Genomic DNA, 27,910 nt, shown 5'->3' with positions numbered 1-27,910 from the left:
CCTTCGTACTTAAACCTTTTTAAGATGTCAGATGTTTTCTTCCTCGTAACCACAAGAAGAGATGCCTTCCAGTGACCAACTCACATTCCTGGGAATTTTCGGGTTTAAAAACCGAAGGGCACAATGCGGGGGAGAACACAGGGGTTATGACATTTGCCTTGCTTATGGCCAACTCTTGTTTGATCCCTAGCACCACAGTATGATCCTGCAGCATCCCCCAAGAATGGCACCTGAGCACAGAACCAGGAGTAAGCCTTGAGCATTGCCTGTTGTGACCCCAAAACTAACAACTATATTGCTTTTTTTATTTTTTGTAAACCTGGCAATTATTTGCTTTCTGTCCATCTGCAATGTAGTCTGTATTTGGGTGTTAAAAAAGAGAGAGGCCGGAGGGGGCACTTGCCTTGCATTTGGCCAACCTGGGTTCCACCTCAGGAATCTCATTTGTTCCCCTGAGCCCCACCAAGAATGATCCTTGAGTTCAGAGCCAGGAGTAAGTTCTGAGCGCTGCTTGTGTGGCCCCAAAACCACAGCAAAACAGGGAGAAGAGGTAATTCGATACATAAAAATCCTAGAACAGGACATGAAAACCGGTTGGAAAGTCAATCCTGCTTCCCGCCTTCTCCCCTCTCCCCAAGACGCCAGGACTAAATACCTTAATTTGGTTTTCCAAGTTTATTCCCAAGTCTAAGACACCTGTAACAACATTCCAGATGCTTTTGTTCCCCTGAGGGCTGAATTTTAACTGCACCCAACAGGTCAGAAGTTTCCAACCAAGGGACAATTGTTATTTAAAACCCTTCTTACAAAAACTCTTGTCACTAACATTAGATCCCCTCCAGTGGCTGGAAATGTGAACTCCAACAGAATACTAAAGGAATAATGACACCTAGGACAGAGGTCTCAAACTGAATGGTAAGATTAGTGGGCTGTAAATAGCATTAAAAAAATAACAATGGTGGTCAGAGAGAGAGACAGAGACAGAGAGCTGTGACTGTATGCTGTGAAGGTATGTGTGAGGCCCAGGTTAGATCCCTGGCACTGCATGGTCCCCAAGATACCTTCTACTGATCCTGAGCACCCTGTGACCCACACCCCAAAACAATAATAATGATGATGAATAGAACATAAAGTTAGTAAAGCTTTCTTGGTTTTTATATACTGGGCCACAACATTTTATCCAAAATGGTAACCCCAGAGAAGTAATTTTAAATCAGTAGGTCAGAGAGAGAGCTCAATGTGCTGGAACACGTGTTTTGCATACAGGAGGCTGGGTTTGATCCTCGGCCAAAACCAGCAGAAGTGACCGCCCGCCCCCTTGCCCAGCCAGCAGTGAGCCTGAGTAGCCACCAAGCACTGCCAGGTAACCCCAAAACTGAAATTCCTATCATCAGCCTCCACTGTAAAGGTTGTGTTTTTGTTTAGTTTTTTTGCCCAATAATGTAATCACTCACTCTATTGCTATCCCTTTCCAAACTGAGCTAAGTCGAGAGTTATTTCCAGTCTCTCTGGCTGGAAACCAGAAAAGGCAAGTGACTCCAGTCCCTACCAGAACATGCAAAGGCTCCAAAACCTGGTCTGGCTTTTGGTTCTGTCTGACACTGCAGTTTCTCAACTTTGATTTGTGGGGGAAATAAAGATTAGACTTAGCAAGAACAGAAACATTCCTTCCCATTCCAACAGTCCAGAATTATTCTTCAGCTTTCTCCGGGCTAAAACAAAGGTGGGAGGTGAGTCAAGTCAGGAGATCTTGCATTGCTTAGCCCGGGGACTGCCATGTTCTGGCTCTTGCCTAGGAAACTTCCAATCTGCTTCGACTTCCTCTCTCCTTACACTTAAAACTCCAAAGTCACATATTTTGCTTTCCCATGCAAAATAAGACCTCTTTGTTGACATTAAATTTGAGGAATAGCAGAAAACAACCAACCTATTACAAAAAATAGTCTGTGAAACCTGCCAAATCTTGTCACTGTGTGCTCAGGTTTTCAGAGAAACTTGAGTTTTGAAAGGTGGGATATTTGTTGTTAGTGTTGTTGAAAACTGTAGCACTGTAGCGTTGTAGCACTGTCCTCCCATTGTTCATCGTTTTGCTCTAGCGGGCACCAGTCACGTCTCACAACAAATTGTAAGACTTGTTACTGTTTTTGGCATATGGAATACATCATGGGAAGCTTGCCAAGGCTTTGCTGTGTGGATGAGATACTCTCAGTAGCTTCCGGGCTCTTTGAGAGGGGGGAGGAATCGTACCTGGGTGGGCTGCCTGCAAGGCAAACGCCCTACCCGCTGTGCTATCTGCTCCAGCCGTGTTGAAAACTAAAGAAGATAAATTTTCACTGTGCAAAACCCTTCAGTTGCTCATGTTTCTAATATTCCCTAGTCACTCCGGTAACCTGTGAGACCTTGGACAGAGCTATGCAGTCATCACTGACTTTTTTTTTTACCCCCTTTTCTCTCTCCTAGAAGTTCCTCCTTTAGGTGACATGTAGGGCTCTTACACATCTGGTCCCCGACATAAACTGGGAAACTTTAGATTCTCAAATTTAGAGGTTAAAAAAATTCTCAATGATAATTTGATAATTGTTAGCTCTCCTTAGTATTAACACTTTTAAAAAACTAGAGAGGCTTAAATCAAGTCTCTGAATGGTGGCATTTCAGGGACTTGGGTATCAGTGCCAGAGGCTTTGAGTTAAAGGACCTTATTTTCCTGGCCCCTGACGGTTACCTCCATATATTCTGTTAAGAGCTGGTTGGCATCTGGGCTAGCAAGGACCTGGATGATTTCATAATAAATCTTCAGACATACTGGCATGATGTGAGTGTGGAGGCAATTGCAGTGCGTATTTCCCTGGATTTGTGACTAGCACCTCTAGACACCACACCCACCACGGAAAAAAAGAAGACTATTTCAATTAGAACTTTTCCAGACCAGCTTTTACCAGTAATATATATAGGTGGGTGCCTAAGTACCCTGGCACCAATACAACAATTTCATAGGGAATTCTAACTCCAGGGTTACCTTTACCAGGGCTAGAGGGGCACACCGAACAGTGCTCAGGGCTCACTTCTGGAGGGGCTCGGGGAAACGTATCGTGTGGGGTACCGGGAATCGAACCCGGGGAGGGGGGCTGCATGCAAGGCAAGTGCCCTCCCTGCTGTACTATCTATCACTCCGGATCCCAGGGTTATCCTTTTGAGAACACACTGCATAGGGCAAGGTAAGGAAAGACGGTTTCATAGGCTGGAAAAGCAACTTTTCCGTTTCTTCTCCTGACTCAGTCCTGTACTCTGGACGTTCAGGACTACTGAATGGGAACGAGTCGAGGTACAGCTGAATTACCCGCTATCTGCTTTTGCAGTTCTAACAGCATCCTCCAAGAGGGTGGTCTGGGGCCCGCGGCTGGAAGCGGGAACCGCCAAGCCTGCTGGAGGCAGAGGGGTGGCTCCAGTGGTCACCTGGTGGAGACCGGAGACGGGGATGGAGAGTGGAAAGTGGGCGAGGAGTGCGAAACAGCGTCCTCGCCCAGGCATCCCGACTCCCGCCGCCGCCGCCGCCGAGCTGGGCCGGCCGTGCCCGGGGCCGCAGCCCGTCCCGGAGCGCCCTCGAGCGCCCCCGCGCGCCCGGCCGGGGCGGCGCGCCTCCCGCGCTCCCTCGGCTCGGGCGGGCTGGGGGCGCGGCCGCTGGCCCGCGTGAGCGCGCGCGCGCGCGCGGCGGTGGGGGGGGCGGGGGCGGGGCCGTTGCGCGGGGTCGCGCGCGCGGGGCCGCGGGCAGGGGGGCGGGGCGGCAGAGCTCAGCGGCTGGGCCTGGAGGACAGCGGCTGCGAAGGCAGCGAGCGTCGGTGCGCGCAGCGGCGAGCGGCCTTGCGGGACCCGGGCGACAGGGAGCGCAGAGGTAACGCGCTGCGGAGCCGACGGGCAGGGAGTGGGTGCGGGGTCGCCGGGCCCCGCCGACGAGCGGCGGACGAGGCCGCTCGCCCGGGGCTGCCGACGCCGCTCCTCGAGAGGAGGGGGCGGGGCGCGCGGTCCCTGGAGGTGGCGCCTTTTGTCTGCCGCCCCCGGCCGTTCCGCCTCCCCTCCCCTGCCCCGCCGCCGCCGAACCCCCTGCCCCCTCGCTGGCGCCCGCTCCGGGGCCCCGCGGCGCGCGCTCCCTCCCTTGTTTTGTTTGGACCCGGGGGGAGGGGGGAGGGAGCGGGGAGGCGGGTGGGGGGGCGCCTTCCCCGGGGCCCGACCCCGCGGCCCAGCGCGCCTGCGCCGGCGTCCCTCCGCCGCGCTGCGATTGGCCGAGGCCCGGCGCATGCGCTCGAGCGCTCCGCCGGCCCTGCCGCCGCCCCCGCCCCGCCCCGCCCCCCAGGCCCTCGGCGCTCCCCGCAGCCGGTTTGAAGGATGCCGGCGGCCGTGAGTGGCTGCGGCGGGCCCGCCTCCCCGCCCCCCGGCTCCCCGCCCCCGCCGCCGCCATTACGGAGCTCCCGGGGGTGAGTGCGCCGCCCGGCCCGGAGCCCCGGCCGCCCCCGCCCGCCCGCCCAACCGCGCCGCGCGCCGGCCTCGCGCTGCCGCTTTGTCTCCGCTTCCCGCTGGGCACCGGGTGGGCTTCGCCGCCGCCGCCGCCGCCGCTGCTGCCGCCGCCGCTCAGGCGAGGGGGTCTGTCCGCTCGCGGGTGGAGGGTGGGAGGCGGGAGCCGCGAGGTGACGGCCCAGGGCGCGTCTCCCCGCCCTTGCCGAAGGAGCGAGGACCCGGGCCGGGGTCCCTCCGGATAGGCCCCCGGGTGGGGGGCGGGTGCCCGGTCGCGGGAGGCCGCCGGGGGTGGCCCGGGGACGCGGGGCCGAGTCGGCCGGCCGCGCTTTGTGCGAGGCGGCCCGCGGGGACCGGCCCCGGCGCTCGGCCCGTCGGCGCGTGCGGGGCCCGAGACCGCTCCTGCGCCCGACCCACGCGGCTCCCGGTCCCCTCCGCCTCCGGGAGCGAGGCCCGGGCGCCCGCGGGTGTGGCCCGCAACGCAGCCTAGTGGGTTTCGGTGTCGAGTATTCTTTTTTGTGCTTCTGTAGTTTAGTTGTGTTTTTCTTTTAAAGCGTATTTGAAAGCTTGAGGACAGTTGAAGTCGGAGAAGGGCGTGAAGCCGCACTTAAAAGGTAGATAGAGGGAAGAAAGTCTTGGCCAGTTTTGCCCGTGTGGTCCGGCACAAGAGGGCTCAGTCGTCTCCCTGTCGTACCCTGTGCCCAGGGTGGACAGGAGTTAGACTCACACTCCAGTGTTGACATAGGAATCTGGGAGGAAAGCGGCTAGGACTGATCGGGTGTGCTTTGAGTGACGTGACCCATCAGGGATGAGAATTGTGAAACATCGGATTGGTAGCAGTTGATGATGTCTTCGCTGCATCGCTGGTGGCATAGTAATAGATCGCATCTATTTTTATGGTAAATGTGAAATGATGAACCAAGGCGATAGTGCAGGAGTTCAGGCCCTTGCCATGCATGCATGCAGCCAATCCCACTTGAAATTCGAGCACTGCCAGAAATGGCCCGTGAACACTTCCAGGTGTGGCCCAAATCCCAGTCACACCCCAAAATAAAAAAACTTATCTAAGTACTTTTACCTAAATTGCATGTTATCAAATATATTTTAAAGCTGAAATGCGTTGTTTAACTTTTTTCTGTTGCCTTCTTGATGAAAAGAAAGCACGTTAAAATGCTGAAACTTTTTAAATTTCTAAAGTCACCTACATAAAAGCAATTTAAGCATTTTTCTTGATGTAAGCAAATTTTTGTACTGTTATTCCAATAGAATTTAAAATGAAATAAGAGGTTATGGGATTCATGTGGCAAGACCCTCTGTTGGATCCCTCTTAAACAGATCTCATTAGTGGCTGGCTTAAACATCACTGGGAATTAGTCCCAGCGTACACACCCCTCAGCAGATAAACTCTGATTCAGATTACTTCAGGCACAAACAGGAACCCAAGTGATAAACTTTTCCATTAAGTGTCATCTCTTCACTAGACTTGACCATCATTGAGCACCTCTTGTGTTCTTAGGCACCAAATACTTACCCGGTGAACAAGCTACTTAACGTTTTTGGTAGGATCAACTGTGGGAACCTAAAAGTAATCAGTCAGATGTGCAACAACAAAGAATAGATACTTGATGGTGTTAAAGTCGTGAGTTAACCATCCTGTAGTTTGGTTAGCCCTTCTGTGAAGTGGACATATTTAAAGACTCATGTACAAAGTCAGTGTTTTAAGATCCATGACCTTTATGAAATTCAGAGCTGAGGCAGAACATTTATTACTTTACCTTTTTCCTCCTACAATTCCCTGTGTAGTGCTTGAAGGATCAAACTAGGGACTCCTGAAGGCAAAACATGCCTTTGAAGCCACCTCCTGACCCACAATCATTTCCTTATTTTTCATGAACACTGAATATGTTAAGTTGTACTGCAAATGCCATTTTTTATTTTTCTTTTTTTTCTTCTGTTTGAGTCACACTCCACGATGCTCAGGGGCTACTGCTGGCTCTGCATTCAGTAATCACTCCTGGCGGTGCTGGGGAGACTATATGGGATGCTGGGAATCAAACCCAGGTTGGCGACATATAAGGCAAACTATTGTGCTATTGCTCCAGCCCCGCCATTGTTTCTTCAACTTTCTTTTCAGGATGAGGTCTGGACCACATCCAGAGGGACCTGGGCTGTTTCTGACCCTGTACTCAGGAATGACAGCCTTCCCCCACCCTCACCCCCAAAATACCCAGGATTTGGATCATGGTCTGCAGCATGCAAAGCGAGCACCTTAACCCCTATACTATCCCTCCCCATCAGCCTTTTTTTCTTTTCCCATTGTTTGTTAAATGTCCATTTATATATTAGTGATATAGATGCAGGGAATTTGTTGGTAGCCCCTGTAATGCCTACATTCACTTCATTGGAAGAGACAAACTCAACATGAAAACATGTATGTTGAATTTCAGATAGTATTAAGTGTTCAAAGAAACCTGAAGTAAGGATGAGTGCACAGGAGTAGGGTGGGATACTGATCAGAAACCGGGTTGAAAAGGACCCCAGTTTAAAAAAAAAAAAAGTTCAAACCTAAGGCAGGGGTATTGCATCATGGTCCCAGGGTTATCACAGGTAGGTGGTCTGTGTCTGGAGCCAGAGTGGAATGGTGGTTTAAAAAAAGTTTAGGAGAATGCCAGAACCTCCAAAAGATTGGCAAACAAACTTCTCAGTTATTCCAATCTGAGTATATTTTTAAGGTGGGCTCATTTAAATTTACCGTTTTTTGTCTTTGGGTTAATGGTACACCTGGGAGCTGCACCTATAGTGTTTAACCCATAGGGGTCACTCCCAGAGATAATCAGGGGCCATGTGGGGCCAGGGATTGAATTCAGGTCTTCTACATGCAAAGTTTATGCTTCAATCTCCAGGCCAAACTGGGAAGAAGGTCTGTCTTTTAAGTGAAAATAGCTTTTGTTTTATTTTGAATTTTTGAGTGAGAGAGAGAGTAACGTACTCAAGAGAGAACATGGGTTTCTCCAGAGGTGGAGAAAGCTGAGGGTCCACATCTCAAGAGGGGAGATGCTGGTGGCATGTGTGTGTTCGGGCAGCATGGACATGGGCAGCATGAACTGGCAACACATGCACGCTGAGAAAATCTGAGATGAACAGGAACTCCTGAAATTTCTATTGGTATCAGAGTAGCGTTTCAGCCTAGCTAGTGCTGTGGGTTAAGATTAGCATCACTGTACCAAGAATCACCTGATTGTGATTGTTTCATTTTTGCATAATGTTCATATTGTGACTGTACAGCATAGTTATGTAACATCAGCAGGTTCAGTTTGTGATGGTGGTTGGATGAATGAGCAGTTTTATTATATTGAAATTAAACCAACACTTGGACTTTAAATTGTGCCCTTCAATCCATCATGGTCCTTTGTAGCACAGACAACTTCTTAGTTTTAAGTAGTTTTATAGCTGTTGGGTTTGTTGTGGTTGTTGTTGTTTTTGAGACCACGTCTGGTGATGCTTAGGACTGACTCCTGGTTCTGTGCTCAGGAATTGCTCCTGGAGGTGCTCAGGACATACGGGTTGTCAGGAATTGAATCTGGGTCTGCCACATGCAAGGCAAGCACCCTACTGGCAGTACTATCTGGCCTCTGATAATTTTTAAATATCCATGCTATTCCTGATTTACTCTTAAAAGATTTTCTTCTCTGGGGGTTTGTTAGCTTGGGAGCCACACTCAGCCCAGCGCTCAGGCCTTACTCCTGGCTTGTGCTGAGGGATCACATCAGGCAGTGCTTGAGGGAGCTCTCTGGGCCTGGGGATCAAACCAGGGTTGTGTCCTTGCAAGGCAAGCAACTTGTCTCCTGTACTATCTGTTGGCCTTACTCTTTTCCATAAGTTTTAGTGTGCCACACTATCTTCAGTCTTTCCAGTTGCCTTTCCTTGCAGCTGATTAACAAACAGTTCAGGAGTCTTGGCATAAAAGTCTTGGTCATAAAAAGATTTTTCCTGTGTATATGAAAGCCCATTTAAATTTGTTAGATTTGTTTTTATTAGCGGTTCTCAGGGTTTACTATGCTCAGGGGACCATACGCGGTGCCCGGGCTCAAACCCAGGCCAGCACATAGAGAGCAAGCGCATAACTCACTGTGCTTTCTCTCTGGTCTCCTGAAAACCTTAAATACATTTGATTTTCCTGCCACCCCCACTTATTATTGCTTGGAATTATTGTCTGAGAAGTTGAAAACTGCAAGTCCTACACAGGTATAGATCCGAAATTACAAATTGAATGACTAATCTACCATTCCCCGCCTCTTTGTAAACATTAGCACTGAAATCTACATACTTCGATGTTTTCATGTTCTTATAAAATATCACCAAGTTCCAGATTAGATTTTTGAGGGGTGTGGGTATTAAAATAGGTAAATTTGTGTGACTATGGGTTTTGTTTTTGAATACTTATTTCTTTGTTTTGTACTGGTTTTGCTTGCGTTAAAACAAAGACAAGCGTACTTTTCTTCCAAGACATTGTCTAAATTTGCTTCTCTGGGTCTGGAGGCTTCTAGCATGCCATGTTCCACAGCAGGTTTTTTTTTTTTTTTTTTGTCCTTGATATACTTCTTTAGCAGAGATAGAGTTATGGTTACAGTTCATTTTCCTGATTCCTTTGAGATTATCATTAACAACAAAAGTCTTCAAAGTTGATCTTCAGTAAACATTTGACTGAAGTGTTTCTTACTATCCTCCTACCCATTCTAAGTTCCTGATGGTAGCAGGAGGGAATAGGGTTCCTTACGAGCTTTCTTGTCCTTTATTCATGGGAAGGTGCTATAGCTGCTGTGGCTTGTGCATTTGTCTTAGTCGCTGCTTTATATAGCTCATTATTTTGTTAGTAATTGTGTCTTTCTAAATGATAACTAACCAAGTAACTTTAAATTTTATTTACGTTTTTTTCTCCTTTGGATGTGTATTAAATTTAGACGTTTAAATTTAGTTTTGTTTCTGTTAATCTTCACACCAGGTCTTTTCTGTGCTTTAGGTTGCCTCTTCACCACACTGAAAACATTAGGAAAAATTCTTGTGGTAAACAGCAGAGGCTTCAGAGTGTAACCTGTATTCAGGCCCAAAAATTATTTTAAAATGGCAACTGATACGTCTCAAGGTGAACTCATCCATCCTAAGGCATTCCCTCTTACAGTAGGACCTCAGCTGATCCACACGGACAAGTTAGGTGAGGTAGGGGCTGACACATTCTTGAAGCTCACTTCTGGATCAGTCCCTGACTTCAGGCCCTGCTGGGTCCTTCTTGGTACATTTCCTTTCCCTTCTTTGGGGATTCTGGGTTATGATTCTGAAAAATATCTAAATGTTCTTTTCTGCTTTCCTTTCCCCTCAAGTTCCTGGAAAAAAAAAACCTTGAAATTTATTTCAAATCAAGTGTAATTGCTTGTTCCCGTTTGAAAATCTAGCCTAAATGTTTTGAAAAATTCTTTAAAATTATCACGTTTTACTTCCCCAAAAAAGTGTTAAAGATCATTTGTATCATATTCTGGAGTCAACTTGACAAATTCTCCTATATCTCCTGACACCCAGTTCGGGCCCCACCTCCCCAATCCCCCCACCCCCGAGGGAGAAAAAATAATTTTTTATTCCTGTATGATCATGGCCATCTTTTTTCTTAGAAGGTAGAGGATAGCACCATGCCGATTCGTCGATCTATGAATTCTACCCGGGAAACGCCTCCCAAAAGCAAACTTGCTGAAGGGAAGGAAGAAAAACCAGGTAAAGTAAAGCAGTGGCACAACTTTAAATGGCAGATTTCTACTCTGAAGTATCCTGTAAATTCCTTTTCATTTAATTATTTTGTTCTGGCTGTTTGGGAGGAGTGTTTTAAGAGATAAACTGGCTGGTTTATCTTCAGACCTTGTGGATAGGTAAAGGAAGGTAGAAATTTCAGTGTTCTTGGAATTAAATAGCGTAGTGTGTTTGAAGAAAATAAAAGGGGTTAACAACAGCAGCAAAATAGCTTGTTGATAGTACAGTGCAGAGAAGAGATTTAGTAGAGAAAGGCACATCCAGAATTCATCCAGAGACCTTTTTTTTGTTTTGTTTTTTGCTTTTTGGGTCACAACACCTGGTGATGCTCAGGGGTTACTTCTGACTACACTCAGAAATTACTTCTGGAAGTGCTCAGGGGACCATACGGGATGCTGGGAATTGAACCCGGGTCAGCCGCATACAAGGCAAATGCCCTACCTGCTGTGCTGTCACTCCAGCCCCCATCCAGAGACCTTAATGGAGCAAGTTAGAATGTTGGTTTATGACTTTCGTTGTAGGTGGAGAGAAGATTGGTCTGGTAGCTGGTAGCAGATGGAACATAATGAATGTAGAACACCAGCCTGGAGTATTAATGTTCCTTTAAGGCACCTCTAACCACTTTTCTTTTTCCTTGTTTTGCTTTTTTTTCTCACGACCTCCTTTTTTCTGCTCTCTGTCCTTCTATCCTTACCTTTTCCTTTCTTGCCTTTTGGGCTGGGCAGAAAAGGAAGGTTTGAGCATACCTGAGCCATTAGTCAGATGCTCATGGTTGTTTCTGGCAGCGCCAGAGGACCATGGGGTGCTGGAAGTTTAACCAGCATCAGCTAAGTGCAAGGGGGTGGGGTGGCAGGCAACTCCATCTGTGCTCAAGGCTTACTCTTGGCTCTGTGCTAAGGGATCACTCCTGGCGGGGCTCTGGGAACCATTTGGGATGCTAGGGATTGAACTCCTGATCAGTCATATGCATGGCCCTACTCTCTCCAGTCTCACTGTACTCTCTGTCAGGGATTTTAGAAGCATTACTGACGCACATAGATTATTAATAAGATGAACATGCAGCTTCTGTTCTTATTCCTTGGGTGTTCTGGGGATATGACTTATCCAACTAAGTCTGGGTTTTATCTCAAAATCCTCAAATGAGGAAGCAGTTTGGATAGCCTGGCCTGAGGTAGTTGGGAGATGTAAGAACCATCATATTGAAAAAATAAGTACTGGTGAACTGAAAGATGAGTCATCTTGTTCAGCAGTGTGATAAGCCACTCAATGGCCCATCTTTTTCCATGTATTTAATAGCCAGTTGAAACCACTAAGTTATGAATAATACCAGTTTTAGATTATATACATACTAAAGGGTGCAAATATCAGATTGTAAACCAGAATTGGGAAGAGACCAGTAAAGTACTTTGCAGGTTTTATGTGTTTTTATTTTTTATTTTTTTTTGCTTTTTGGGTCACACCCGGTGATGCTCAGGGGTTACTCCTGGCTCATGCACTCAGGAATTACTCTTGGTGGTGCTTGGGGGACCATATGGGATGCTGGAATCGAACCTGGGTCGGCCATGTTGGCTGCATGCAAGGAAAATGCCCTACCCGCTGTGCTATCGCTCCAGCCCCTGTATGTGTTTTTAATCTTTCTTCCCATCACAATATTTTGTGTGTGGAAATAATAGTATTTTACTCATTTTTTAATAATTTGTCAATTCTAAAATTAGAGCAGGTACACTCAGTTTAATGAATTGAGAACTGTCTTATACATACTACATAATTAATAACTTGAGTGACTGCCTTTATTTAAACTATAAACCGTTAAGCAATTATGCTCAAGAAGAAATAAAGCAGTAAATAATCATGAGTAATAGTGAATTCTTACACCCACACAGCCAATTAGGTCAAATCATTTGGGATAAGAGACAGTGAAATATAAATAATTTTTAACAATTATCTGTATTTTCAGGTGGCATTGTTAGGCTGAAATTTTAGCTTAATACTTTGCAAAATAGTTTTGAAGCAGTTTAGAAGCCCTGAGATGATAATCACATAGTAAAAGGGCTGCCTTACATACAGTCATCCCTTAAAGATTTTATATAATCTCCATCTATGAGCTCAGATTAGTAAGACTTGAGGATGTCAAGTAACTTGCCCTGAGATAAGCAGAGAAATAATAAAAGACTAACTTGAATCCAGGTGTATTGTCAAATCTCAAACCTTGATTTTGGCTGAACACAATGAGGGGATTTTAAATACATGTATAAATCTGGTTGTAGAGCATAATCCAGGATGAAGCTCACAAAGGATAGTTGACCATACTGAAATTTACAGTTTTTTTAAAGGGGGAGTCGGGGGAAGTGGAGTGAGGCGTTAAATCACTTCCAGCAATGGTCACTCTTGGTTCTGTGCACAGGGATTATTCCTGGTGGTGCTTGGAGATGGGGTGGGGGTGGGGGGGCTCCTCTTTGGTGCCATCTCAGCCTCCTTACCATCTGTATGATCTTTCTGACCTCACCAACTTCTAAAAATACATTGTTCTTGTTATTCACAGAATTTAATGACCAAACTTTTTCTTTCTTTTTGGGTCACACCCAGCAGATGCACAGGGGTTACCCCCGGCTCTGCACTCAGGAATTACCCCTGGCGGTGCTCAGGGGACCGAATAGGATGCTGGGAATTGAACGCGGGTCAGCCGCATGCAAGGCAAACACCCTACCCGCTGTACTATTGCTCCAGCCCCAAATGAACAAAATTTTTATGCTGGGGGACCATTAATGTGGTGTAGACAGTTGAACCCAGGTTGGCTGCATATGTACTTTCGCTCTGCCCCCCCATAGTCCTTTTTCTAAAGTCACAGTGTAACCATTTCTGAAACTTTGTTTTTATAGTTGCTGGGAGAACATGCAGACAAGATTAAAAATAACTGCAAACCACAGTATTTTTATTTTCATATTCTACCTTTACCCCAGTCGTTTCACTTAGAAAATACATACTAATTTTCTGTTACTGAGATTTGTCTGTCAAGTAATAAAGCAGATAATTTATTAGTTATGAATCTCATCATAAGGGACTGGATTCAGTCCCCTGTGCCACATATGTGGGCCTCACCAAAAGTGATGCCTGAGTGCAAAGCCATGAGTAAGCTCTGAGCACCACTGGATGTGAGGCCCCCAATCTCCAAAAACATTTAGAGTAAAACTCAAGGGACTTGGTTTGGGTAGAATGAGTTTCTTTTCTGTAGTGTCTTTGTTCATCTCCTTTATGTTCTGAGTAAACAATCACTAGAAAAGGCATCTTGACAAAAAGTGAAAGAAAACTAATGCTCGGTTGTTATTCATTTTTTAACTTATCTGATAAAGCATTTGATTTAATTTGTTTTAGTAAGATCACATTTTACCCTTTTGTTGACTTGGGCATTAATATATGTATTTGATGTAATTCTGCCCACCTGCTTTTTTTTTAGAGCCAGATGTAAGTTCAGAGGAATCTGTCTCCACTGTAGAAGAACAAGAGAATGAAACTCCACCTGCTACATCAAGTGAGACAGAGCAGCCGAAGGGAGAACCTGAAAATGAAGAGAAGGAAGAAAACAAATCTTCTGAAGATACCAAAAAGGAGTAAGGAGTTAGCTTTCTTGCTATTGTTTATTGTTGAAGACTATATGAAAGAACTTAGATCAGTATTTTACCAAGTTTGAAATTGGCTATGCTAGATATTTTCTGTTTGAATATACTTTTCAAAATTATTTGAGGTCAGTTTATTACAGAATTGCATGGCATGTTAGAATTTGTAGTATTCAGCACAGCAGTGATTTGAAAGTTAAATTTGGAATGTGTTTTTGTGCTTAGAATTCATTTTGGGTGTATCTAATATTAAGCATTGACAAAATTTCACTAAGAGGTGAAATTTTGACTTGGAAGACCTTACCATTTTATTTACCATTGTGCCTCGATTGAGTAATGTTTAAGTTTTTGCTTTTTTTATTTTGTGGTTCCGGGAACTGAACCCAGAATCTCTAATATAAGATACTTGCTCTATCACAGAGCCATATTCCCAGCCCCAAGAGTGAGTTGGAGCCAGAGTGATAGTACAGCAGGTAAGGCACTTGCCTTATACATGGCTCACCTGGGTTTTAATCCTTGGCATCCCATTTGATCCCAGAGCAGCACCAGGAATGATCCCTGCAGAGCTGGGAATAACCCCTGAGTATTGCCACATGTGCCACACACCACCCACCCCCTGCCAAAAAATAAAAAAAGAGTTCATTAGGTACTTACATACCTATTTAAGAAACACTAGTCTATAACAGGCCATGGCTAAAGTGTCCAGAATTACTTTGCTAGGTATTGAACCTACAGTGTCAGACCTGTAAGACAAATACTCTAGAGGCTGGAGAGATAGTACAGTGGGTAGGGCACTTGCCTTGCCAACCAGATTCAATCTTCAGTGTCCCATATGGCCTCCTGAGCCCACCAGGAGTAAGCCCTGAGCACTGCCTGAAGTGGGCACCTCACTGTCCTACTGTCCTGGTGGTGTTTTTTTGGTGTTTTTTTATTTGTTTGGTTTTGTTGTTTTTTGGTTTGTGCTGGAGCAATAGCACAGCAGTAGGGCGTTTGCCTTGCGCGCAGCCAGCCCGGCCGCGGGTTCCGTTCCTCTACCCCTCTTGGAGAGCCCAGCAAGCTACCAAGAGTATCTCGCCTGCACGGTAAATTCTGGCAAGATACCCATGACAAATTAAGTATGTCAAACACAGTAACAACATGTCTCAAAATGGAGATGTTACTGGGCCCACTCGAGCAAATTGATGAACAACGGGAGGACATTGTTTGTTTAGTTTTGTTTTTGCAGAGGGCATACTGTCAGTACTCAGATCTTATTCCTGGTTATACAGTCAAGAATTATTCCTACCAGTGCTCAGGGAACTTTATGGGTTGCAAGGGACTGAACGTGGGCTGGCCATATGCAAGACAAGCACCGGGCTCACTATACTATCTCTCCAGCCCAGTAATTTGTTACTAAAGTTTGATTTCCAGAGCCAGAGAGATGGTATAGGTAATAGGGTGCTTGCCTTGCTACTGATTCCAGTTTGACCATAGCACTGCAGATGGTCACCCAGGCCACCAGGGGTACCTTCTGACCACAGATACAAGAGTGGCTACCAAGCCCTACCAGGTGTGGCCTAAAATGCCCCAATTTTGGGGAGGGGGGGCAACCCAGATGTTAGCGTTCATTTCTTTTATTTTTTGGATCACACCCGGCAGTGCTCAGGGGTTAGTCCTGACTGCATGCAGGAATTACTCCTGGAGGTTCATGGGGCCAGAACAGACAGCCATAAGGGATGCCGGGGATCAGACCCAGGTCATCTGCATGCAAGGCAAATGCCCTATCCACTATACTACTGCTCCAGCCCTATTTCATTTTTCTTTATAATTGGTCAGAACATTAGTGACTTTTTAAATAAAAGTAACTTAGTAGAAATTGTACTTTCTAGATATATTTCTCAAAGAATCTTTTTTTTTTTTTAAGTTTAATAAGTAAAGTCTAAGGAATTTTTAGCAGCTACCCTGTATTTAGGTGTGTGGAATGTATAAATGCAAGTTTTTGATAAACTTATAAACAAGTGTTTTGATAAACGTAAACTTAGCCTATGTATAACAAATTTGTGAAAAACTATTACTTAGTGGTGTTTGTTATTATTTTACAGTTGCAGAGACTCAGATTCTTTGCTTAAGATCATTATAGATAGTGTCAGAGCTGCAACTCAAACTCAGGTTTCCTTTCATTAACCTTGAGTTCTTTCCATTATACCAAAAATTGTACCTGTTGTAGTTGTTACTAGAACACATCTTAAACTTCGCTCTTGGCGTGTAAATGCAGTTTTTAATCCCCTTATCTTTTTCTGTTTCTGCTTTCATGCCTCCTCCTGGAGAATTTATTTTGCATAAAAATAATTCTTTATTTTATAGTGAGAAGGATCAAGTTAAAGAGAAAGAGAAGAAAGTGAAAAAAACAATACCTTCCTGGGCTACTCTTTCTGCCAGCCAACTTGCCAGGGCCCAGAAGCAAACCACGATGGCTTCCTCTCCACGTCCCAAGATGGATGCAATCCTGACTGAGGCCATTAAGGCAAGTTTTATTTCAGACAATTCATCTTATATTTATTCACTTCATCTTTTGTTTATTTAAAAGGCATACTCTTATCCAGACATCAGAAATACTGTTCAGCTTCCTAATAGTTTGTTTTGGGAGGAAAGGAAGAGTGGATGGGTTTGGTTTGGGGACCATAGCTGGTGGTGCTTAGGGGCTACTGCTGGCTCTATATTTGGGGTCATTCCCAATAGTGTTGAGAGACTCGTGGTGCTTGCAGTCAGACAAGTGTCAGTTTTCTGCAAGACCTGGTACTATCTCTCTGGCTCTCAAGATACTTAAATAGAGGAAACCCATTTGGAAGTTTGTGTTTTTTGATGTTGTTTGGTTTGGGGGCCATACCCAGTAGTGCTCAGAACTCAGTGCTCCTGGCAGTACTAAGCAATCAATCATATGTAGTGCCAGGATCCAAATGGAATTAGCTGCATGCAAGGCAAGTTAATCCCCATACTTTATTTCTAGCCCTTTAAGAGGTTCTCCTTTTTACTGTGTTTGGTATTGGGTCACATCCTAAAGTGCTTAGGGGCTACTTCTGACTTGATGCTCAGTGGTCACTCCCATTGGTGCTTCCCCACACAGTGCCAGGAAGCCAGCTGGGTTCATCTGCATGCAAATCATATGTTCTATCTCTCCGACCCTATTTTTGTTTGGCTTTGTATTTGGTTTTTGAACACACCTGGCAGTGCTCAGGGATCATTCCTGGCGGGCTCAGGGAACCATATGGGGTACTAGGAATCAAATCTGGATTTGCAACTTGCAAGGCAAGTACCCACTGTACTGTCTCTGGCCCCTCTGCGCCTTCTTTCTTGGTCCAGATAGCTTAGCTGTAGCCGGTGAGATCTCTTACCTTTCTGTAAGTTTTTTTCAAGAACTTCACTTCATGACTGTATGATTACTGTGGGGATAGCAAATGGACTAAATTTTAAAATGTTAAAACAATGTAAATTAGACATAATGCATGGTTTGAGTATAATACGAACATTTGTATGATATATGTCATGTACAGTATGATATATATGATATATGTCATGTAGAGTACTTAATATTTTATACCATTGTTTTCCTGCTGCCTACTTCTGTGTAGTCAGTTATTAGAAGGGATAGTTACAGAATTAGAAAGTTCTTTTCTGTGGATTTTTTCCTTTTTGTTTTAAGGGCAGGATAATTCATTCAGGGCATTGGTTTGAAGCAAATACCCAATATGACACAACTACTTTTGTGTCTTTCCTGGTAAATCAGACTGAGGTGTTTTTGTGGGGTTTTTTGGGTGTTTTTTTTTTTATTGTCATTGTATAAAATAACATTCAATTCTTAATTCATTGTGAGTAAATTTTATTTTAAATTCAATTATAGTGTAAAATTTGTTCTGGCCAATTAGATTTAATAACTGTAATGTGCTTCAGTAAAGCATTTGAAAAAGCAGATGCTTTTGTGACTGCCTTTATGACATAGTGACCTGCTTAATCTTCCATTGGCATTAGATAAATGGAATATAGATAAGTTAAATGGAAATAGAATTGGGCAATTAGGTGCCCTCATTGTTATGCAGAATCTTAAGACTTTACCATCTGTAAACCCAGTATTCATTTATTCAGATTACTTTTGCTTATGTTCTCCAGTGACATTTAGGCAGTGAGAGTGTAGAAAAAATGTTGATTGTGGTATGTCAGACAAAGCTTACATAAAATGGAACAAATTCCATTATCCTACAAGTGTTAGAAATGTTCTGCTTTACTCATGTAAACACTACAGATCTGTCTTCAGATATAAAGTAGGATTTAAATGGAAAAAGGTACTTCATTAACACATAAGATGTTCACATGGGAACTCTTCCCTGGAATAATTCTCTGATTCTCTTCTGCACAGCCAAGATAAAATACTGTACCTGAAATACTATTCCTTCTTCCTGCCATGTTTATCAATGATCATGTTCAAAAATAATATTACATGTTGTTTTTAAAATAAATTGTCAGGTTAATTAATGAGAAAGAATTCAAGTAACATGTATGGTTTGATACCTCTTACCTAGGCATGCTTCCAGAAGAGTGGTGCCTCAGTGGTTGCTATTCGGAAATATATTATCCACAAGTACCCTTCTCTGGAACTGGAGAGAAGGGGCTACCTCCTTAAACAGGCACTGAAAAGAGAATTAAATAGAGGTGTCATCAAACAGGTATTAAAGAGTTGTTATAATAAGATCACTAATAGTGCTAATTGTATAAGTCTGTATTTAGTAACGGGTTTTTTTTTGTATCATTTTTGTTAAAATTAAGATGGTGAAATGTTTAGCCTAGTTTCTGTCTGGATTACAAAATTACTATTATTATGGGGAGGAGAATTGTTTTGCTTTTTATTTTTATTGGGCCACACCCAGCTATGCTCTGTAGGGGGGCAGGGGTCCTAAGGTTGGGGAGAACAATATGGGGTGTCAGGGATCTAATTCAGGTCAGTTGTATGAAAGGTGAAAGCATCTGACCTGTTGTACTATCTCTTCATACCAACTTACTTTCTTTTTAGGAGGTTGGGTACAAAGGGTTTAGGCACTTACAGCAGTGCGTGTTCAGGGCTTACTCCTGGGTCTGCGCTCAGATACCACTCCTGGTGGGTCTGGAACCACCAGAGATTAAATTAAATCTTTGTCAGCTGTTTGCACGGCAAGAGCCTTCCTTGCATACAACACTGTCTCTCCAGTCCCCTAGCCCTTTCTTTCGTAAACTGTAGATCATGACCCCAGGTGGAGTAACTTTTAAAATATTTTTTAAATGAATTTGTGATTTATAAGTGAATATATACCAATTTAATATGCCTAAATACCTGGGTTGTGAGTGAAAAAAGTTTACTAATCAGTATAATTGAAAACAAAGTCCTTTTTTGTGTCATGGTTTATTCATCATAGTTTATAGGCTGACTTCATGTTTTCCTTCATAAAAATATATTTTGTGACTTCATTGCTTCCTAGTCTGCCCTCAGTTAATAGACAGTTTTTCAGCTTGAAAATTGCCTTATTCATTGAAGTGGGGAAGTAAGGTAATTTCAGATCAACCTTAAAAAAGTTCAAGGAAAGTGCATTGTAGACTGGAAACGTGGTAAGCCTTACACATCTTTATGTGCTTTATCTAAAGAAAATCTTTTGATAACTTTTCTAAATACAGTAATCAGTAAAAGGTAAACAGTGGGATATATTGTAACCTTGGGATACATTGTAATCTTAGTCACGTGAGATCAAGTAGCCATTTTAGTAGACTCTTCAACCATACACAAACACAGTATCATTCTTCCCCAATTTTGAAGATAGTGTAAAACAGGTAAAAAGGCTTAGAGACTCATCTTATATTGAATAACCAGATGGTACCCTAAGTACGATTTGACCCCAAGTTGTTGACTCTTTCTTTGATTGCTCATTTTCTTTTTTTTTTTCCCTTTATTTTATTTTATTTTTTTTTTAAGTTGTAGATTTACAATTTTTTGTGCTTTGGTTTCAGTTATACAATGATCAGATACCCATCCCTCCACCAGTGATTGCTCATTTTCATCTGAAGAGTTCATGCATTACATGACGTTCAGCCCATTTGGCATCACCATCTCTTACAGTTCACATACTCTAAAGCTAGTATAAGGTTATAGCAAAATCAGCTTGTAGATATGAATATAGAATAATTTACAATAAAAAACTGCCTATTACAACTAAAATTAATTTACTTTAGGTAAAAGGGAAAGGTGCTTCTGGGAGTTTTGTTGTAGTTCAAAAATCAAGAAAAACATCGCAGAAGTCCAGAAAGGTAAGCAAATCTATGCCATAGTTTGCACACTATATAATACTCTTATTCCTGAAAATAGTGTTGAGTGATTGAAGTGTGTCAGGGACCTGCGCAAAGTGCAGCCTTTCTGCTGACCCAGAGAAGTATTAGTAAGTTCGTATTAACTAGCACATTAACACACAAAGTGCGTAGTCTAGACAATGTACAATCCCAGACTCTCTAGCCCCATATTTCGTGCTTTTTATTACTTTAATCTGTTTAAGTAACAAGTTATGGGCAGCCCTATGAAATACACTGCTTTGTGTTAAGTGTTCATCATATAGGCCACACGTGGCTGTGCTTAAGAAGAGTCCATTACAGTGCTGACAAGTGAACCTAGGGCCTTTCATATATGTCATTTATTCTGCTTCCTGAACCATATTCCAAGCCCAGAGTATCCTTCATTGTTTTTCTGTTTGTTATTTTGGAGGGAGAACAGCTTGGCCCACACCAAGCAGTGCTCAGGGCTCCTGGCAGTGCTCAAGAGATCGTGTGTGATGCTTGGGATCAAACTGGCGTTGGCTGCATGCAAAGCAAGCACTTTGACTCCTGTGCTAGCGAGTTCTCTGCCCCTTCCCCTACCCTGAGGTATCTTTTAAACTAGAAGCAGCACAGAAATACGCATTGATTAGATCCCCAAAATGTACATGTAGGTTTTGTTTGTTTGTTTGTTTTTTAGTGGTAACACTTCTCATCCCTGAATGTTTTATTTTTGAAAATGCAGTGTCTAGTATTTCTCCCATGTCAGGAATTGAAACGCGTATTTCTATAAATTTGAACTTGTACTTTTTTTTTTCCATAAAACTTCCAAACTTACTCAAAATGGAACTTTAATGTAGTGCTTTGGTGCTACTTGGTTCTTTTATTGTTTTTAAAATCTAAAAATGTTTTAAAACACAAAGTAATAAAATGTTTAGTACGTTTCATCCGCTCCAGCGGGGCTCAAGGCTAACGCCTGGCTCTGCTCAAGAATCAAAATCAGGTTGGCTGCCTATAAGGCAGGCGCCCTAATCTGCTGTACTATTCTTTCCAGCCTCCAACCATTTCTGTTTATATAATATTTTAAACTCGGCATGAAATTCTTCATTTTTTTGGGGGGGGGGGTGGTGTTTTTGTTTTAAGTTTTGAGGCCACATCCAGCCTTCCTTGGGGCTTACTCCTGGCTCTGATCAGAGATCATTCCTGGAGGAGCTCAAGGGATCATATGGGGTAATGGGGGTCGGACCCAGGTCTACTAAATGCAAGGCAGGCACCTTCCTCATTTAATTTTTAGCTCCCCTCATTCTGAATTTTTTTTTTTTGCTTTTTGGGTCACACCCAGAGATACACAGAAGTTACTCCTGGTTCATGCACTCAAGAATTACTCCTGGCAGTGCTCGGGGGACCATTTGGTTTGCTGGGAATTGAACCTAGGTTGGCGGCGAACAAGGCAAACGCCCTAACTGCTGTGCTATTGCTCCAGCCCCTCAGTCTGAAATTCTTACCAAAGAAACTGCCACACATCACAGTTTGTACCATCATGATAAGAATGTGGGGGAAAATAATAGTCTTCTGATAGGTAATTGGTTTGGTAGTCAACTTAAATGTAGAAGCATTTGAATAGAAAACTGTATATCCTGTAATAATGAAATTTTTGATACTACTTTTCAGAACAGGAGCTCTGCAGTGCAGCCAGAACCACAAGTAAAATTGGAGGATATCCTTCCACTGGCCTTTACTCGCCTTTGTGAACCTAAAGAAGCTTCCTACAGTCTCATCAGAAAATATGTATCTCAGTATTATCCTAAACTTAGAGTGGACATCAGGTATGAGCTGTTGACTTGTATTTGAAAGTACAAACACGTTTGTTATTTCCTTTTTTCTTTTCTGTTTTCTTCGTATTGAGTGTTTGGCCACACCTGGCAATGCTCATGACTGGCTCTGGACTCAGGGATTTCTCTTGCTAGTCAAGACCATAAATATTACCAGGGATCAAATGGCTACATACAAGGCAAACACCTTACACACGTACTGTATCTCCAGCCCAGTGGTTTCCTTTTCATATGTTCATATAGAATTTCTTGTTGAAACCCAAATTATGTACATTTTTATAGATTCCCATAGAGTAATTATTTTTGTCAGCTGCCAAAATTTTGCCATTAAACTCTTACATCATTAGTTATTGTAATTAAAATTTTTGATTTTGTTTTGGGGTCACATCCAGTGGTCCTCAGGGCTTGCTCCTGGCTCTGTACTCAGCAGTTACTCCTGGTGGTACTCAAGGAATCAGATGGGATGCCAGGGATTGCACTCAGGTTGAGTCCAGGTTGGCCACATTCGAGGCAAGCACTGCTGCCTGCCATACTACCACTCCAGCCCCAGTACACATCAGCTTTTACCATTGGTGCCTCATTTTCAGGGGGTGAGGGTTAATTTTTTTTTTGGGGGGGGGAACCATTCCTGTTGATACTCAGGGTTTACTCCAGCTCTGTACTCATACACAGGAATTATTCCTAGAGGTGCTAGAAGAGCACAGAGGGATGCAAAGATCAAACCCAAGTTGGCCATGTGCAAGGCAAGCACCTTACTGTATTATGCTCCAGCCCAAAAAAGTGTGGTGTTTGTGTGGGGTTGTTTAGGACACACACACAGTGCTCTTTTTTTTTTCTTTTTGGGTCACACCTGGCGATGCACAGAGGTTGTTACTCATAGTGGTGCTCAGGGGACCATATGGAATGCTGGGAATTGAACCCGGGTCGGCCGCGTGCAAGGCAAACGCCCTACCTGCTGCACTGTCTCTCCAGCCCCAGTTTAGGGCTCTTTGACCACATGCTCAAGAGTGACTCCTGGCAATGCTGGAGGACATGTAGTGTGGGGTCAGCAGCGTGCAAATTAAACTCCTTCCCTCCTGTGCAAATTTCTCCAGCCTGGGATCTTTTTTGGAGTGAAAGTATACCCAAAGGTGCTCAGGACTTACCCCTGACTGTATCTAAAGATCATTCCTGGCAGTGCTAGGGGAACCGTATGTCCTGCAAGGCATCAAACCCCCGTCAGAAGCATGGCAAGTGCCTTACCTACTATGTGCTCTCTTAGGCCTCCTGGACCTTTTGGGGTTTTATTTTTGGTTTGTTTTTTGGTTTGGTTGTCTGGGGGGTGGGGGTGGGTTGTTTTGGGGCTACACCCAGCGGTGCTCAGGGTAGAAACACAAAAATGAAGAGATAGCTCAGAGGACTAATGCTGATGCTTTGCTTTTGGGAGCATAGGTTTTGATAACCCAACAATGTCGGAGACCCTTAGTTCTTCCAGTTGTGCACCCCCACTTCACCTCCCGTTAGACACACAGATGGAGTTACACTCACTCTTGTTTTTGTTTACTCTTTATTTGGTGTCTAGAGACAACTTTCCTTTCCCAGCTCTTTTCTTTCTTATGACTCAGTAATTATTTTTACATTCATTATCTTTAAATTTGAGTTTAATGTCAGGTTTATATATTTAATTTTGTTTAATCACAGTAGTGTATGTTTACAAAGTGACTCTTTAAGGAGGGTCATGGCATAAATTATATCCTGAGTGGAATAGCTCTGACCTAGAAAAATTTTTATTGGGAGTTTTTTTATTTGGAGTGTTAGGAATGTAAAAATTTGATCATATAGTTTTTATTCTTTGGCTTATAGTTGTAATATGGAACCAGACCCACCCTGTTCTCCCTCTTAAGCATACAGATGATGTATTTAATAACTCCACTGCCATTTCAGCCTGTAATACTTTTAGTGGTTACATAAAAAAATTTTAAATTCTGGGGCCAGAAAGATAGTACAGCAGGTAGGGCATTTGTTTTATACACGATAGACCCGGGTTCAATTTCCAGTATTCCATATGGTCCCCCAAGCCCCACCATAATGATCCCTGAGTGCAGAGCCAGGGACCCTTGAACATTACCAGATTTGGCACCCAAACAAAAAAATTTCAGTTTCTTCTCTGAAGAAAAATACCAAAGCTGAATGAAACACTTCTGTTGCTAATAGTTTTGACTCTCTTGATTCTGCCCCGATTGGGCTGCCCCACTGGTTTTTGGCCTATCTGGACAATTTTAAATGGGCTGATTATATCCCTGCTCCTTGGACATTAATCTAGTAATTGTTAGTAATTGTTAAAATGTGTCACTATTTTCTGTTTTCTCTGCAGGCCTCAGCTGTTGAAGAATGCTCTGCAGAGAGCAGTAGAGAGAGGCCAGTTAGAACAAATAACTGGCAAAGGTGCTTCTGGGACATTCCAGGTTAGAGGCCAGAAAAGCTTGTTTATAGAGAATTTGTTCTCAAAAGTTTTTATTTCAGACCTCATTGTACTATAAAAACTTCTAAGGACATCAAAAACTTCTGTTTATGTGGTTCTGCCTATTAATATTAACTTATTAGATATTAAAGTGGGGCTGGAAAGCTAGTAGAGAAGTTGGTCGTTTGCCTTAAACACAGGTGATTTCGGTTCAGTGCCCAATGTGTCGTGTTCCCCCAACCCCCTCCAGTAGTGATCCCTAAGCACAGACAGGAATAAGACTGGAGTTTCCCTGGGTGTGGCCCAAAACTAAAAAAGCCAAAAAAAAATTTATTACTTATTTTTAAATACGAATGATGATAAACCTTATACATGTTAAGTAACATTTTTAATGGAAAATATATTTTCAAAGCAAATTTTAATGAGAAAGGGGGTACTATTACCTATTTGCAGAAGTGTTGTCTAGTTTAATAAGAGTATTACTGTATAGTCTGGATTAATCTGTGATGAAAATTCAGCACAAATGGAAATTAGGACTGGAGAGATAGAATAATAGGTGGGGCACTTGACTTGTAAGCTGCTGACCCAGTTATGATCCTCAGCACCCCAAGTGATTCTCTGCGACCTCCAGGAGTGATCTCTGCGTTCAGAGCCAGGAGTACCCCTAGTACAGCTGGGTGTGGCCCCCAAACAAAACAGCAAAAATCATGCAGTGAGCTGTTTCTCCAGCCCCCAGATAAATAGACATTCCTCAGGAGATACAGGATTGATAAATGTTTCTTCCTGTGACTCATGCTCCCACTTAATCAGTCTTTAAAATATTTGTTTGTTTGCGGGGATGGAGGGGTGGTGGGAGAAAGCAGAGACATCTCAAGCAGTGCTTAGGTATACACAGCACTTCTAGAGACTCAGCCGGGCTAGTGGGCCCAAGGATGCAGTGTCAAATCAGCTCTGCAGTGCTTGGGGCAGACAATGTGGTGCCAGGGATTGAACTTCTATATTATCTCTCTGACCACCTCGGTGATGTCTTTTGAAGCATATGTGTTTGAGTTAGATAAAGTTGAATTTTTTAAAATTACTTGTGCCGTTAGGCTGTAGTGATAGCACAGCGGGTAGGGCGTTTGCCTTGCATGCGGCCAACCCAGATTCGATTCCTCCATCCCTCTCAGAGAGCCCTGTGATCTACCGAGCGTATCCTGCCCTCACAACAGAGCCTGGCAAGCTCCCTGTGGGCGTATTCGATATGTCAAAAACAGTAACAACAGGTCTCACAATGGAGACATTACAGATGCCCGCTCAAGCAAATCGATGAACACCGGGTTGGTCAAGTAAGGCAACCGTGACCGTTGTGCTATCACTCCAGCGCCTGATTTAGTCATGTTTGTACCACTGTCATGTGAAAAATAAGAGGTTTACTGAATCACAGATGAGGTGGGTGTAGGGAAGCGGGTTGGATGAGCAGCTCCCATATAGTGCCCAGTAGACCCAGGAGCTACTCCTAGTGATACTTGATAGCTGAAATATTGTGGTTAGGCCTAATATTAGCTATAATAGGCATAGCTGCTTATGCTCTGTGGTGCGGTGGGCTACCAAGATCACATTCAGTGATGCTCAGGGGGGTCCCATGTGGTACTGTGCTGGGGTTCAAACTCAAGTCTGATGCAGAACCTGTGTTCCTGAATGTGACTGCTAAACTGTCTCACCAGCCTGAAGAGTTTTTTTGTATATATATTTTTTTATTTTTTCCTTTTTTTATAATTTTATTTATTGAATCACCGTGAGAGCAGTTACAAAACTTTGGGGTTTAAGTCTCGGTCATACAATGAAACATCTGTCCCTTCACCAGTGTCCATTTCCCACCACCAAAAACCCTAGTATACCCCCATCCCACAACCTCCCCCTACCTGTGGGGCAGATGATTTCCACATTACTCTCTCTCTGCTTTGATTACATTCAATATTTCGACACCAGACCCACCATTATTATTTGGGATTTTACCCCAATACTCAGATATGCCGAAAAGGCAACCGTAGACAATTTGTTTTCTGTTGCTGGTTGTGAATAACATGATGTCACACAGCCGCAGTAGTGGCCGTGCAATTTTGGAATTCCGAAATTCTAACAATTAACTCTGAAAGGATTTCTGCCAAAACCTGCTGGGTTCCGAGATTTGTTCCTGAGTCTCTTGGATCATGGCCATTAACCAGCTTGATCAGGAGCCAGAGAGGCAGGGAGGGAAGGGCCAGCTCCACCCTCATCCCACGAGGTCCTGTGTGTCTCATCATTGTGGGTCCATTCAATGGCCTCTGGAGGATGGCGACCACCGAGCCACCAAGGGAGAGTAGGCAGAAGGACAGTACCCTTCCCCCCTGGGGTGGACCGGTGCTGGTAACCCATTGTGGGGACCGGACGCATCTCTGCCAAAAGCCACTGGGTTCCGAGATTTGTCTGAGTCTCTAGGATCATGGCCCTTAAGCAGTTTGATCAGGAACCAGAGAGGCCTTGCCTCCAATTATATAGCTGAGCCGGAGGTGGTTTGTGGGTGTATCTCCCACATACCTAACTTTTGGCCATTTACTTTCTTGGTAAACTTGGCCCCAAGTTTTTGGGATCTGGCCAAAGGCACAGCAGCAATTTTGGGGTATCTGGAAGTCTGAAGGCGCCATCAGGCTGCAGATGCACTCGCCTCACAGGTACAGATTGACCTGCTGGCGGCACCAGACCCCCTCAAGAGTTTTTTTTTAATAATTGACATATTTCATCAAATAACAAAAATTATATATCACCTTTAATTGCATCAGAATATTTAAATACTAAGAAGTAAGCTTAGTGTATTTACAAATTTCACATTATCTTAATTTTACCATTGAAAAATTAGGTATTTCCTTTAACAAATTCTGCTAGTGTTTTCCTTGAAAGGACATGCTTGTTTAATTCCTTTTCAAGAAGTCTCTAACAGATGCCCGTTTGAATAAGCCATCTTTATCTGTTGCTCCTCCAGGTAAAAAAGGGTATTTCTTGAAAAATTTGGCTAGTTTTTAGCCCAGCATTCAAATCTTACCTCCATATAGAGCTAGTGTGTGCTTTATCATGCTTCCAGTTTTGTGGTTTTGTTCATAAAGGACTGAAAAGACATAACTACTCAGTTGAAATTTAATAAAACATACATGTATATGTTTTGGTGTTTGGTCACACCTAGTGGTGCGCAGGGCTCTGTGTGCAGGAATCAGTCCTGGCGGACTCAGGGTGACATGGGTTACTAAGGATCAAAACCAGGTCAGTGATGGCATGCCCATCAAACACGCTTCCCTCTGTACTATCTCTCTGGCCCCCTTAAAAGTAATTATTGCCACATCAGAGACACATTCCTAAGTGAAACTCAGTTTTTCCCTTTAACTTCATAACAGTAAAGAATAAAATAG

The 27,910-nt window shown here is 43.7% G+C and overlaps 1 protein-coding gene across 5 annotated transcripts in view; it reads left to right on the top strand.

The window, feature by feature from the left end:
- Positions 1 to 3,758: 3,758 nt before the first annotated feature.
- Positions 3,759 to 27,910, top strand: part of HP1BP3 (heterochromatin protein 1 binding protein 3) — a 33,704-nt gene continuing 9,552 nt past the window's right edge. The window contains exons 1-9 of one of the 5 annotated variants that reach the window (XM_056123199.1): positions 3,759 to 3,889; positions 9,527 to 9,723; positions 10,170 to 10,269; positions 13,757 to 13,910; positions 16,260 to 16,419; positions 18,470 to 18,613; positions 20,145 to 20,219; positions 21,888 to 22,042; positions 24,402 to 24,492. In XM_056123199.1, the coding sequence (XP_055979174.1) occupies positions 9,628 to 9,723; positions 10,170 to 10,269; positions 13,757 to 13,910; positions 16,260 to 16,419; positions 18,470 to 18,613; positions 20,145 to 20,219; positions 21,888 to 22,042; positions 24,402 to 24,492 (975 nt within the window). In that variant the 5' untranslated portion in view covers positions 3,759 to 3,889; positions 9,527 to 9,627. Of the gene's footprint in view, positions 3,890 to 4,360; positions 4,470 to 9,526; positions 9,724 to 9,776; positions 9,797 to 10,169; positions 10,270 to 13,756; positions 13,911 to 16,259; positions 16,420 to 18,469; positions 18,614 to 20,144; positions 20,220 to 21,887; positions 22,043 to 24,401; positions 24,493 to 27,910 lie in introns of those variants that run through there. The other 4 variants (XM_056123200.1, XM_056123202.1, XM_056123201.1 and 1 more) reach the window with 4 other exon arrangements.

This window comes from Sorex fumeus, unplaced genomic scaffold, assembly GCF_029834395.1.
Source record: "Sorex fumeus unplaced genomic scaffold, SorFum_2.1 ptg000047l, whole genome shotgun sequence".
Taxonomy (NCBI): domain Eukaryota; kingdom Metazoa; phylum Chordata; class Mammalia; order Eulipotyphla; family Soricidae; genus Sorex; species Sorex fumeus.
Note: the sequence above shows the minus strand (reverse complement) of the source record. Positions and strands in the feature narration are given on the sequence as shown.